Below are 14383 nucleotides of genomic sequence, written 5' to 3'. Positions count from 1 at the left end.
TCATTTATTGTAAGTGTGAGACTTGCACAAAAGTTCTCACAATCATTAGAAATCAATCAATCAATCGCAGCCAGTAAAGATGAAGTCGACAGACTGGGCAGTCATATTTGACAAGCCACTGAACAGCCGGTAATCCTCACCGCGAGCTGATATTGTTGTTGGTGTCTTTGAATAAGGGAAGAAATGATGACTGGATTTACTATTTTGTCTCAAATGTTTCCCTTAGTGTTTAAGTGGCATCATCATGTATGTTCCTTTGTTTTTCCAGGAGTCACAGTGTGGTTCAGGCCATGGAGGAGAACTATGAGGTGGACCTGGTCTACATCACAGAGAGGATCATCTCTGTGTCGTTTCCCGCCAGCACAGAGGAGCGTAGCTACACCTCCAATCTGCAGGAGGTGGCGACAATGCTACGGTCCAAACACAGCGAGCACTATCTGGTCAGCAAAAGAACAAAACTTCCTCCTTTGGCTTTGTTTAGCCCAGAGACTCTTTCATGTAACCACGTGCAGATGTTTCTTCATCTTTATGGACACTGCTTCTCACACGCTCGTCTTTGTTCTGTCTTTGATTTTAGTTGCTGAACTTGAGCGAGCGACGGAACGATGTGGCGAAGTTGAATCACAAGGTATGAAGACCTCAGGATCTTCATGATTTACCCACCTGGTTTTAGAATTCAGTGACACATAAAGCGTCAGGTCACTGGAACCTTTAACAAACATCCACAGTCCACGTCTCCTTAACAGGTTCTGGAGTTCGGTTGGCCAGACCATCACGCGCCGGCGCTGGACAAGATCTGCAGCATGTGTAAGGCCATCGACACGTGGCTCAATGCAGACCCACGCAACGTGGTCGTGCTTCACAACAAGGTAAAGCAGTGATGGCCAGTGAGCAAACAAGGCAACAAACAAGACCCGCAGCATGAAGGATGAGGACTTAGGTCTCATCTTACATCCATCAGCATCTACAATTCATAAAGTCAACCTAAAACTCTGAAAAACTCGTAGATTTACAGAATACATTTTGTTTTGTCTCATGCAAAAATGTATTTATTCATTCATTCATGCATTTACAAGGGTTGGTTTTGGAAGTGGAAAAAAGCTAGCGGATTTTTAATGATCCAAATCCAGGTATTTTATTTATTTATTTATGTTTTTTCCTCATCTTCAGGACATGATGACCTCCTTATGGAAGGAATGATTTATGATTGGATCACAATTTTAAGCACATCTTTTCAGGCTTAATTTATTATATTAATTTTTTTTTTTTTATTTGCACGTCATGGAATTATTGCTCCCCATGGAATCACTTCATGTGCAAATTGCCTTAAAAAGGGCAATATTAACGATAATGAATATGTTATTAATCAGTTGACAGTTGACAATCATTTTCCAACATTTTAGCCGCAACACAGATAGAGATCTGTGGTAAGGGTTTGTGTGTTATCTCGTATTTGATCAAAGAATTTACTTCTTGCACACCAAAGATTAAAGATTTAAATACCTTTTAACCTGTTTTTTATTTGCAAAGTCAGTGATCTGATGGTTAAACTGGTTTTAATCTGGTAAAAAAAAAAAAAGCAACAATGAGGTTTGAAGGTGTTCTATACACTGAGAATAAAGTCGTTTAAATTGGTTTTAAAAGGCTTCAATTTATTTTTTTAAGTGCATATACTGTATATCTTATATATTATATTCCAATTCTAAGGTGGAACTATGCCAATATACAAAGGTATATCTAAATATCTAAAAAGGAAGAGTAAAATAGGAGAGTATGAAAGAGTAGAGTAGAGCCACTTAGGTGCCTGGTCTTGAGAACTAGGGATGGTAGGTTAAAAAGCTTTTTTATCCCATGGGAACTCTCCCTACCCAGCCAAGCTTTCTAAGTGGGAGAACTTGCAAAATTGCAGGGTATTAAAATACTTATTTTCCTCAATGTAGGTTGCTAATGGTTTTTAATTTGCTCTCAAACAATAGTTTTAAACTGGCTGAATTTTTTGGACTGTTTTTGTTATGTGTCGACGCGGGTTGAGGAGCGGACCTGCGTCAGACGGAACCCAGCGCTACAAATAACCAGAAAAGCGGTTCCAAAAACAATATATTTATTTCACCCGCTGCATAAAAAGTGTAAAAACAAAAATAGCGTCCTTCTGGTGGAGTGACTGTTGGCACGCTCTCCAGTGCCCGCAAGGATCAAAGCCCGACGCTCCTGGACCCACTACCACCGCCAAGCACCCCCCAGGTGGACACGACAAACTGACTCTCTTTAATGTGTGCTGACAGCATGTGTCCTCACCCTTCCTTGCTTCACGGGCTCGATGTGTCAAACCCAGGCGCGGTCCTCAGCGTCTCACAAACGAACATCACAAGGTCGAGTTCCCGGCAGTTCTGCTTGAATCACACATGACTTAAATGCAGAACGCCATCCAATTATCTGCTTCAGCTGAAAGTCTTTAAGGTTGCATGTGAGCACCAGTCACAGGTGCTACACATGATGTTGAAGAGGGTGAGGACTCTTCAGCCAGCACCTTCTCCACAGAAGAATCAGTTTCCATGCCACCTGAAGAGCAAAGAAAAGAAAAGAACACCAAAATATCCAGCCACACCCCCCAACACACAACAGTACTCCCCCATCAACGGGAAGCCTCCCGGCGACTGAACAGACCAGGCCCGAGAACAGCACCTCCCTCCGGCGTCCACGTCAGGAAGCAGACAGCACCACGCTCCCAAGGTCCACCACAGACAGCAGGACAGGCACCGCAGCTGGAAGGCCGGCTGGCATCAACAAAAGCCCCAAAACATTCCCCAGTACAATTCAACACAGAAAAAAAACATAAAACCCACCCAAAACCTCCCCAGGGGACCGTCCCATCAAACCCCGGGAAGAAAAGAAAAACTCCCAAACGCAAAAACCCAACACAGCCCCACAAACACAATACAAACGTAAATGCATAAAAGAAAAACAACAAACAACCCCCCCAGAATGACCTGCAGAGCCCAACCCCCCCCCCCCCCCCCCCAGAAGGCCTTCATCGCCAGTTCCAGGAGGAACAGCCAGAACCATAATCCCACAAAGGTCCCCAGGTGTACATGGAGCAAACGGCGCCCCCCAGAGGACCGTACCATCAACCCCAGGAAGTACCCTCCCCACAACCCCGGAACCCCAGACCCGGTCACACTTGGCTAGTTGGCCCCAAGCCAATTCCCCCCCAGAGGACCGTCCCATCAAACCTGGAGGTGGAACCCGGAAGGAAACAGAACAAAATCAAAAATCAACCCCCGGAGGACTACCAAAAACAACCCCGGGGGGATATAAAATGACCATAAACCCTGTTACTCTCCCCGGCACCCCGAAAGACCCCAGGTCCCTCCCAGAGCCCTTCGGCGGCTCAATTTTGGCGAATGGCTCAAAATATTAAGCCGGAGAAGGGAACAGGAAAAAACCGACCCAGCTCCAACCCCAAGGCGCAGCGGAGAACCGGAAATACGTCCGGTGCCCCAACTCGACCATACCCCAGCCTCTCAGGAGGGGTGGAACTACCGAAATGGCGAACGGCAACTGATCGGCCCACCCCTCCGACTGAGGTAAGTCTCCGCTGCAGCACACCCCGGCAACACCAATGACGAACGGTACAAAGGCTCACCGAGGCTGGAGTGGAACCGGGCCCTAACCAAACCAAGAAAAACGCCTCTAACACCCCCCCCCCCCCTCCCCTAGGTGCAGAGGTCTTCTGAGAATGCTCAGCGTGACCAACCTGCACCACCCCACAACCCACAAGACAAACGGTCTTGGGGCAAGTGAGGTTGGGGTTAGGGATGTAGAGAAATAAAAAACAACAAAATAAAATGACCCAACAACCTAAACAGAAAATACCTAAAAACACATAAAAAATTAACAATTAAGTGAGCCCAGGCGGACTTCTAACCGCCTAACAATCACTCCACCAGATACGCCTCTGACTCCCCATACAATTATAACCCCTATTTAAAGAAAACAAAACATTTACTCGTGCTAGATATTTTTATTTATTTTTTTTTTTATGTGTGTTATTTTGCCTGTCCCAGAACACCTGGAGATACGTCACCATTATTTTTCTTGACGTTTATATGTCGGGGCAATACAGTAATCTCTGCTCGTCCGAGCTGCATGGGCTCGTCAACAGGAGAAGCCAGAGGTCCCGTCGGAGGAGCCTCAGTGGGGCGAAGAAGAGGCGGCCCAGATCTGTGTCAGGGAAAGCCCCGAGACGAAAAAACCCGCTCTAATGGGCGTCCTCTCTCGCGTCCACGCTCCTTCATCCGATCATCTAGACGAATCACCAACGATATTAGCTCATCTAAATCGTTTGGCTCGTCACGGACTGCCGGCTCGTCTTTTAATGACTCATTTAACCCATCTACAAACATTCCTCGTAAAGCTGCGGCGCTCCAACCTGACTGAGCAGAAACCAGAGAACATTGCATCACCACACAAGGCTCCGGACGACAAACAATCGGTTCGGACGCCGAATCTCTGGGTGACGGAATTATCTGCACTAGTATCGATGATGCCGCAGCTGGAGCAGCAGGAAGCGGAGCGGCTTGCGCTGCAAGCTCCATAACACGGGCGTCTGTTTGTTTAATTTGGTTTGCGAAATGCTGTAATTGCTCCCATATTTTCTCCAAGTGTTCTTGAACTTTTTCGGCAAAAGGAACCGCCTCTGCCGCTGGGTCCATTATGGAATGGCCGGGAACTACTGTTATGTGTCGACGCGAGTTGAGGAGCGGACCTGCATCAGACGGAACCCAGCGCTACAAATAACCAGAAAAGCGGTTCCAAAAACAATATATTTATTTCACCCGCTGCATAAAAAGTGTAAAAACAAAAATAGCATCCTTCTGGTGGAGTGACTGTTGGCACGCTCTCCAGCGCCCGCAAGGATCAAAGCCCGACGCTCCTGGACCCACTACCACCGCCAAACACCCCCCAGGTGGACACGACAAACTGACTCTCTTTAATGTGTGCTGACAGCATGTGTCCTCACCCTTCCTTGCTTCACGGGCTCGATGTGTCAAACCCAGGCGCGGTCCTCAGCGTCTCACAAACGAACATCACAAGGTCGAGTTCCCGGCAGTTCTGCTTGAATCACACATGACTTAAATGCAGAACACCATCCAATTATCTGCTTCAGCTGAAAGTCTTTAAGGTTGCATGTGAGCACCAGTCACAGGTGCTGCACATGATGTTGATGAGGGTGAGGACTCTTCAGCCAGCACCTTCTCCACAGACAAATCAGTTTCCATGCCACCTGAAGAGCAAAGAAAAGAAAAGAACACCAAAATATCCAGCCACACCCCCAACACACAACAGTTTTTCCTTTAAAAAAAAAAAAAAAAAACAATCTTTTGGACCTGTTTGTTCAGCATAACCAATCTGACAATTTTTCCTTTGGTTATTTTAAACTGTGATGGCTATTAATACAAAAAAAGTACAAAAATAGATTAGCTATTACACTGCAAAAACCTTAAGATCTTACCAAATATATTTGTCTAATTTCTCATCAAATTTCCCCTGTGTATCAGAGGGGAAAGTATATTCTCATTAGTTTCAACATCATCTGACCTTAAATATGTTGAAGGTCAGATTCAAAGTTGTATATTTCAAGCCAACATTCGATGTCCAATTGATGTGAGATAGTGACTATGAATCTGTTGCCTCTCATTCATTCATGACATATAATCTTAAGAACATTTCCGTGTAATTCTTTGCACTGGGCAAAAAATTTGGATCCAAGTTTGAATGACTTTGATTTTGACCTTCTGGTTCACTCAGTCAAAACGGTCATATGTTTAAAGCCAACCCAGTTTCTTATTCATGTCCGAGTGGAACCAATGGGCTATTGAGCATGGTTTAACCACTATAGGCAATCAATAATTAAGTAACTTTGACTTTCAGGGTCACTCAAAGTCAAGTCCTGTGGTACAGTTTGAAAACTAACATATGACTTTCCATTCATGTTTAATCATAACAGTGTGTCCATCGGCTCTAATTCAAGAGGTGAAATTTTTCGCTTGATCAATCTGAATGGGGCTAAAATTTGGACCTTTGAACCCCAATGCATAAAAGTAAAACAATCATCCTTGGGTCTGAGGTAACCCATTCAGAAATTACTGGTTGAAACCATCCACTGGTTTGTGGTATATTGCATTTTAACAGACACAGAAATGACAAAATTTGAGGAAGGTATAAGAAATTCTTCTTAGATGATGCCTATTAAATATCTGGAATTTTGATTGTATATTTCAAGGTGTTGTGTTTGCATGTCACAGGGCAACCGAGGTCGGACGGGCGTGGTCGTGGCTGCATACATGCACTACAGCAACATATCTGCAAGGTAGCAAACAAACACAACGACACGCAACCTGTAAACTTACTGCATTTAAACAAAGCTTCATCCACACAGGCTGACCTATGTACAAGTGTCAGCATTGGAAAAAGTGGCACTGTAGTACTTTAATTCAGCCGTCACTTCACATTTCTTCCTGCTGAGGTCATGTGAGGACGGGAGCACAAATCCATCAGTCTGGACTGGAGCTTCAGGACTTCAGTCGGCTCGAAAATTAAACGCCGATGTGATTATCATTATGGCAAAACAGCTGGCTCTCTCCAAAATGTCGTCACTCTTTTAGTGCAAACAGATGTTAAAAGGTGAGGCGGTGCTCAAAGGATGACGGCCAGGGGATTCTACTAAAAATGTACATAGTTCTTTCTGCTTTGTGTTTTTGCAAAATGCATGCTGGTATGAAAGATAACAGAAACCTGGTATTGATTTTTGCCTAATTTGTGGCCATGCAGTGCTGACCAGGCGCTGGACAGGTTTGCCATGAGGCGCTTCTATGAGGACAAAGCCCTGCCTGTGGGTCAGCCGTCTCAGATAAGGTCAGTCAGTACCTTCACCAGTATCGGCGTAAAGGCAGTAACTCAAAGAATAATAGCTATCACTTTGTATGTGTCCAGCTTAAAAGGGTGTATATATAACAAGGAGAAACTGATTCATTTTTTCTGAGCTGCAATGCACCAGATCAACTGCAAAAGCAACTTTTTTCTATGCTTACTAGGCATTAATATGTGCGAGCATGAATAGATTCACATTCAGATTCTTTATTGCCATTGTAAAAAGCACAACAAAAGGTAATGTGCAAGTCTTTCAGTGCAAAGATAAACCTGAGAAAACCACACGCAGACTTAAAAAGTATGGGAAGAAAATAAAATAAACATAAAATTTCACAGAGTGGTAAAGGTGTGTTCAAAGTGCAAATTAAAAAAGAAAAACATAAGTACGGAGTAGCAAAAAAGAGATTGTATATAAAAAAGAGAAAAGTATGTCCAAAATTGTTGATATTTCAGTGGCGGTGGATACTGCAAATGAACAAGTATTGCACTTATTTCAAGTGTGGGATGTGATGTGGCTGTTTTGTTCCACTGGCATTAAAAGCTCTAACAGAAGTTGTGTAGAAACTGTTTTTCAATCTATTTGTCCTTGCTTTAATGACCCTGTACCATCTGCCTGATGTCAGGAGCTCAAACAGAGTGTGTCCAGGTTGGGATGAGTCCTTTAGGATGGTGTTGGCTCTCCTGAGATAGTAAGAGCTGTGAAGGTCCTACAGTGTGGGTAGAGGGCACCCAATAATCTTCTCTGCCATTTTGGTAACCCTCTGGAGCTCTTTCCTGTTTGCCCCCATGCAGCTGTTAAACCACATACAGAGGCAGTATGTGAGGATGAGCTGCATGGTAGAGCAGGACAAAGACATGAGCAATCTCTAGTTTGTTATTTTCCCAAGGATTCTCAGAAAGTCTTTGCTTTGCCTTCTTTTCCAAGTGTGTGGTGTTCCTGTCCCAGGTCAGTTTCTCATCTATGTGGACTCCCAGGGAACAGAAGTCCCTGACCCTTTCCACATAGGTCCCCACCCCCCAGTGATAATGGCCTGAATGTCTGTGTTGTTTTTCCTAAAGTCTATGATTAGCTTCTTGGAGCAGGTTTTCTTCTCTACACCACACCATCAGCTGTTCCACCTCCTTCCAGTAGGTGGACTCATCTCCTCCAGTGATACAGCCTACCACTGTGGTGTCATCTGCATACTTAATGAAGGTGTTGCTGGTGTGGGTAGAGGTGCAGTCAGAGGTATGGTGGATGAAGGGCAGTGGGCTCAGCACACAGCCTTGAGGGGAACCGGTGCTGAGTGTGAGAGCTGTGGATATGTGGGGGCCAATCCTGACTCTCTGTGAGCGATCTGACAGAAAGTCCTTAATCCAAAGACATGTGGAATAAGGTACAATGAGGTTCAGCAGTTTCCTCACGAGGCCATACGGGAGGATGGTGTTGAACTACAATCCACAAACCCTGTTGCTCCAGGTGGGTCAGCGTGGTGTGGGGGGCAGCAGTGCTAGTCTGCACAGTCTTTCAGCACCCGTCCAGAGATGCCGTCAGGGCACGCTGCTTTGCGTGAGTTAACACCCCTCGGCGTGCACTTCACCTCATGCTCCCCCACTGTGAAGTTGCTCTTGACCGCTGACGGCGACGTGGCTGCTCCTGGTAACACAGTCTCGAAACAAGCAAAGAAGAGATTTAATTCTTCTTCCAATGCGGCCTCAAATTCAGTAGCTCCGATGCCGGTGTCACCGACCGAACGGTCCCCTGTGAAAATTGGTCCACCCTGCCTTCACTGCACATGCGTCTGAGACTGACTGAGTCTGACTCTCTGCACCCATAGCGATCAAAGGGAATAATGTGATTATTAGCCATCAGATGACAAAGTATTCTAAAAGTCAGTTTTAAGCAGAAATGAGGCGATAATCGGTGAATCGCTACTGATGCTCTGAAATAACGTAGGCGCAGCAGCACGTCAGACTCAGATGTGTTGCTGTGGTGCTCTGATTGGTCCGTTGGCGACACCGGGTTTGTAGTTGGTGAGGTGTTGGACCACCAGACACTAAGGTCTATGACAATTAGGGCATCAATTAAATGCATCATATGGATTCTTTCTTTTGGACAGATTTTCTCGTACATGACACAGTTTCTTGCCTGGTGGAAATCTGATATTTACCCAAATGACTGACCTTTGGCTGACTTTTCCGGGGCAATTCTGGAATGCACATGCATGTGTGTGCTACACTTGATAAAAATTGGGTAGATTATCAATTTGTGACCTTTGTCAAATGAATGGTAACAGCAATTCCCAGGTTGACCTTCAACCACATACCAGGTTTGGTACAAATCAGCAGACAAGACCTTTTGCAAATTTTTTTCAGTCCTTCCATCATGAAATGGTTCAAATTTTCATGATGGGGTTTGTTAACTCACTATTACTACCCCCCCCCCCCCCCCCCCCAGGCTGCACTTTTAATTACATGCAGCCATCACAGAATGAATTACAATGAATTTGTGCTGCCATGAAGGAAATTTTGCACTTTTTGCACACGTGACATTATGACTAACCAATAGATTAATGTATATTTCGTGCTGCTGAATCATGACAATCTGTGAGACCGGGTTGGAATATCAATACCGAGCTCATTACTGACCTTTGGTGAGTTTGACCTCACTTGGGAAACTCAGGAACCTACCTACATTTGACAGGCGATTGAGAACTTTTGAGACTGACTCACAAAAAGCAGGTTGTTGTTCTCCATCTTTTGCATTCTGAGAAACCATCATTTCTCAACATTGCACCAGTGAGTCACAACTTCACACATTCTCGAGAAATGTTGGTCTGAATTATGCCAGTCAAAATGTAACAAGATATTCAAAACATATTTTTTTCTGTCAGCTAAAACTGTGCTTTTCTGCTAACTGCTATTAGCTTTTTGCTAACAAGATAAATAATTCAAGTTAGATGTAATTAATTTCTCATAATTTAACATATGCTGGACTTTTTACATACAATACACTTAGGTATGCAAAAAGACTAACATTTTAAATTATGAGAAATTAATTATATTTAATTAAATGATATAAAGTAAATATCACAATGAAAAATGTGATTTTTTTTTTTTTTTTTTTTTTTTTTTTTACATGTTCTAAAATTAATTTTAAACATTTGGAATGTTGCAAAACCAGATGGAAGGATTCAATCACATTTGCATCCAAACTTTTTTCCTCTTATTTTGGAAATCTTTTACAGTGGAAATTCTTTCCAGCTTTCTTCTGATTATCTCCAGTTTAATTGTAATTGGGATAATTGTGAGAGAATGTCACGCGACAGAGAAAAGTAATCTATCATCTGCGTTTGAGGGATTCCACTGGTGTCTCTGGAGAGCATTTTGGTCTTGGTGGCAGCTTGTTTCCAACTTCTCAACATTCCGGAGCATTTTTTTTTTCTCCTGTTCAGATCCACTTTCAGCCAGAAGAATTTGGGCAACATGACCTTTCCATGATGGTCATCCAGCAGAACACTGACCAAACTAGAGCAAACAAGTTAAGAGAGGCATCTTTTTAGTTTCTTATTTTGTAAGCATCAATCTCCAAATTAATTTCCACATAATTCTCTATAAATCATGGGGTGTGCAGCCAGTACATTCTGAGTGCCGGTCCCAAGCCTGGATAAATGAGGAGGGTTGCGTCAGGAAGGGCATCTGGCGTAAAACAAGCCAACCCAACTATGCAGACTCAGAATCGAATTCCCATACCGGATCGGTCGCGGCCCGGGTTAACAATGTCTGCCACCGGTGCTATTGCCCAACAGGGTGCCGGTGGAAATTGGGCTACTGCTGGGCGAAGATGACAAAGAAGAGGAGGAAAACGTTGCCACGAACAGCGGGAGAAGAAGAAAACTAGAAGGGTGGAAATGAGAGTGGGGACTTTGAATGTTGGTAGTATGACTGGTAAAGGGAGAGAGCTGGCTGATATGATGGAGAGGAGAAAGGTAGACATATTGTGTGTGCAAGAGACCAAGTGGAAGGGAAGTAAGAGCAGGAGCATCGGCGGTGGGTACAAGTTGTTGTACCATGGTGAGGACAGAAAGAGAAATGGTGTTGGGGTAATTTTAAAGGAAGAGTATGTTAAAAGTGTGTTGGAGGTTAAGCGAGTGTCTGACAGGGTGATGAGTGTGAAGTTGGAAATTGAAGGGGTGATGATGAATATCATCAGTGCATATGCCCCACAGGTAGGTTGTGAGATGAAGGAGAAAGAAGATTTCTGGAGTGTGTTAGATGAGGTGGTGGAGAGTGTGCCCAAGCGTGAAAGAGTGGTGATAGGAGCAGACTTCAATGAGCATGTTGGTGAAGGGAACAGAGATGATGAGGAAGTAATGGGTAGATATGGTATTCAGGATAGGAATGGGGAAGGACAGATGGTAGTTGATTTTGCAAAAAGGATGGAAATGGCTGTGGTGAATACCTACTTTAAGAAAAGGGAGGAGCACAGGGTAACATATAAGAGTGGAGGAAGGTGCACACAGGTGGACTACATTCTTTATAGGAGATGCAAGCTAAAAGAAATCACAGACTGTAAGGTGGTAGCAGGAGAGAGAGTCACTAGACAGCATAGGATGGTTGTTTGTAGGATGACTTTAGAGGTAAAGAAGAAGAAGAGAGTGAGAGCTCAGCAAAGGATCAGATGGTGGAAGCTGAAGGAGGAAGACTGTTGTGTGAAATTTAGCGAACATGTGAGAGAAGCACTAGTTGGAGGGGAAGCAATTTTGGACAACTGGAAAAGTACTGCAGATGTGGTGAGGGAGACAGCTAGGACAGTACTGGGTATGACATCTGGACAGTGGAAAGAAGACAAGGAGACTTGGTGGTGGAATGAAGAGGTCCAGGAAAGCATAAGGAGAAAGAGGTTGGCGAAAAAGTTTTGGGATAGTCGGAGAGATGAAGAAAGTAGACAGGAGTACAAGGATATGCAGCGTAAGGCGAGAAGAGAAGTGGCAAAAGCAAAGGAAAAGGCATATTGCGAGCTGTACAAGAAGTTGAATAGTAAGGAAGGAGAAAAGGACTTGTACCGATTGGCCAGACAAAGGGACAGAGCTGGAAAGGATGTGCAGCAGGTTAGGGTGGTAAAAGATGCACATGGTAATGTGCTGACAAGTGAGGAGTGTGTGCTGAGAAGGTGGAGGGAATATTTTGAATAGTTGATGAATAAAGAAAATGAGCGAGAGAAAAGGCTGGATGATGTAGTGAGAGTAAATCAGGAAGTAAAAGAGATTAGCAAGGAAGAAGTGAGGGCTGCTATGAAGAGGATGAAGAGTGGAAAGGCAGTTGGTCCAGATGACATTCCAATGGAGGCATGGAAATGTCTGGGAGAAATGGCAGTAGAGTTTCTAACCAGATTGTTTAATAAAATCTTGGAAAGTGAGAGGATGCCTGAGGAGTGGAGACGAAGTGTGTTGGTTCCTATTTTCAAGAACAAGGGTGATGTGCAGAGCTGCAGTAACTACAGAGGCATAAAGCTGATCAGCCACAGCATGAAGTTATGGGAAAGAGTAGTAGAAGCTAGGCTTAGAAAACAGGTGAAGATCTGTGAGCAGCAATATGGTTTCATGCCGAGAAAGAGCACTACAGATGCAATGTTTGCTCTGAGAATACTGTTGGAAAAGTACAGAGAAGGACAGAAAGAGTTACATTGTGTGTTTGTGGACTTAGAAAAAGCTTATGATAGGGTGCCAAGAGAAGAGTTGTGGCATTGTATGAGGAAGTCTGGAGTGGCAGAGAAGTATGTTAGGGTAGTGCAGGACATGTACAAGAATAGTGTGACAGCGGTGAGATGCGCAGTCGGAATGACAGACTCATTCAAGGTAGAGGTGGGAGTCCTTTCTTGTTTGCAGTGGTGATGGACAGATTGACAGATGAGATCAGACAGGAGTCCCCATGGACTATGATGTTTGCAGATGACATTGTGATCTGTAGTGAGAGTAGAGAGCAAGTTGAGTCTAGTCTGGAGAAGTGGAGATATGATTTGGAGAGAAGGGGAATGAAAGTCAGTAGAAGCAAGACTGAGTACATGTGTGTGAATGAGAGGGAGCCCAGTGGAATAGTGCAGTTACAAGGAGTAGAAGTGGTGATGAGTTTAAATATTTGGGGTCAACTGTTCAAAGTAATGGAGAGTGTAGTAGAGAGGTGAAGAAGAGAGTGCAGGCAGGGTGGAGTGGGTGGAGAAAGGTGGCAGGAGTGATTTGTGACCGAAGAATATCAGCAAGAGTGAAGGGGAAAGTTTACAAAACAGTAGTGAGACCAGCTATGTTGTATGGTTTAGAGACAGTGGCACTAACAAAAAGACAGGAGGCAGAGCTGGAGGTGGCAGAGCTGAAGATGTTGAGATTCACTTTGGGAGTGACAAGAATGGACAAGATTAGGAATGAACATATCAGAGGGACAGCTCAGGTGGGACGGTTTGGAGACAAAGTCAGAGAGGCAAGATTGAGATGGTTTGGACATGTGCAGAGGAGGGACCCAGGGTATATAGGGAGAAGGATGCTGAGGATGGAGCCACCAGGCAGGAGGAGAAGAGGGAGGACAAAGAGGAGGTTCATGGATGTGCTGAGAGAGGACATGCAGGTGGTTGGTGTGACAGAGGAAGATACAGAGCACAGGGTGAGATGGAAACGATTGATCTGCTGTGGCGACCCCTAATGGGAACAGCCGAAAGACAAAGAAGAAGTGTGGCTCCACCAAAGCAACTATAATATTTAGTCCCTCTGTGTGAATCATTTGCATCAAGTTCCACATTAATGAACTTTGACACCCAAATTTGCATTGGCAGCCAATAATCCATCTGTTTTTTTTATTGCTGACACCTAAAGCAGCAGAAATGAACAACACTAGCCTTGTAACATTATCCTTGCTATAATGAAGTAAACGTTGCTAATAAAATTGGTACAATTTGCCATTTGTTAGCAAAACAAGACTAGTAGCAGTAGTACTGCACATTTCATGCAATTAAGTACTTGAACAACATAATAATAAAGTATCTGACTTTTAAAAAGAAACAATTAAAATGACACAAATTAATCAAATCAAGTGATTTATCAAGCTAACTACCCCTGCCCAATTATTTCACTGCCTCGCTAATTAGCATGCAGCAACATCACACAATAAGCAACAGGCATGCGTGTGCATGTCCACACTGTACACTGACGGTAGCCATTAAATATGAAATTCATAATTTCACATGGAACCATATTCGTGAACTGTCCAGCAGGTGCCAGTGTTCAGCATGTTTTCTGTAAGCATTTAGAAAAAGTGAGTTTGGCATCACTAATTTGCAGTACAGATGAAAAGTTTTGATGTATTCACCAGCCACACCTTCTATATATTATGATTTCGCTGTCACGTTATGTTGTATTTTTAGTCAAGTAGTGGGTATCATGTTACTAGCTCTAGCTTAATTTTTTAGGTGACGCTGACATAACAG

General features: G+C 43.9%; 1 protein-coding gene across 1 annotated transcript in view; it reads left to right on the top strand.

Moving 5' to 3' along the window:
* Nucleotides 1–14383, top strand: part of tns1a (tensin 1a) — a 278657-nt gene that overhangs the window by 172584 nt on the left and 91690 nt on the right. The window contains exons 7-11 of the mRNA XM_034178303.1: nt 269–440; nt 578–628; nt 747–869; nt 6306–6370; nt 6832–6915. Coding sequence (XP_034034194.1) covers nt 269–440; nt 578–628; nt 747–869; nt 6306–6370; nt 6832–6915 — 495 coding nt within the window. The remainder of the gene's footprint in view (nt 1–268; nt 441–577; nt 629–746; nt 870–6305; nt 6371–6831; nt 6916–14383) is intronic.

Source organism: Thalassophryne amazonica, chromosome 1 (genome assembly GCF_902500255.1).
Source record: "Thalassophryne amazonica chromosome 1, fThaAma1.1, whole genome shotgun sequence".
NCBI lineage: Eukaryota > Metazoa > Chordata > Actinopteri > Batrachoidiformes > Batrachoididae > Thalassophryne > Thalassophryne amazonica.
Note: the sequence above shows the minus strand (reverse complement) of the source record. Positions and strands in the feature narration are given on the sequence as shown.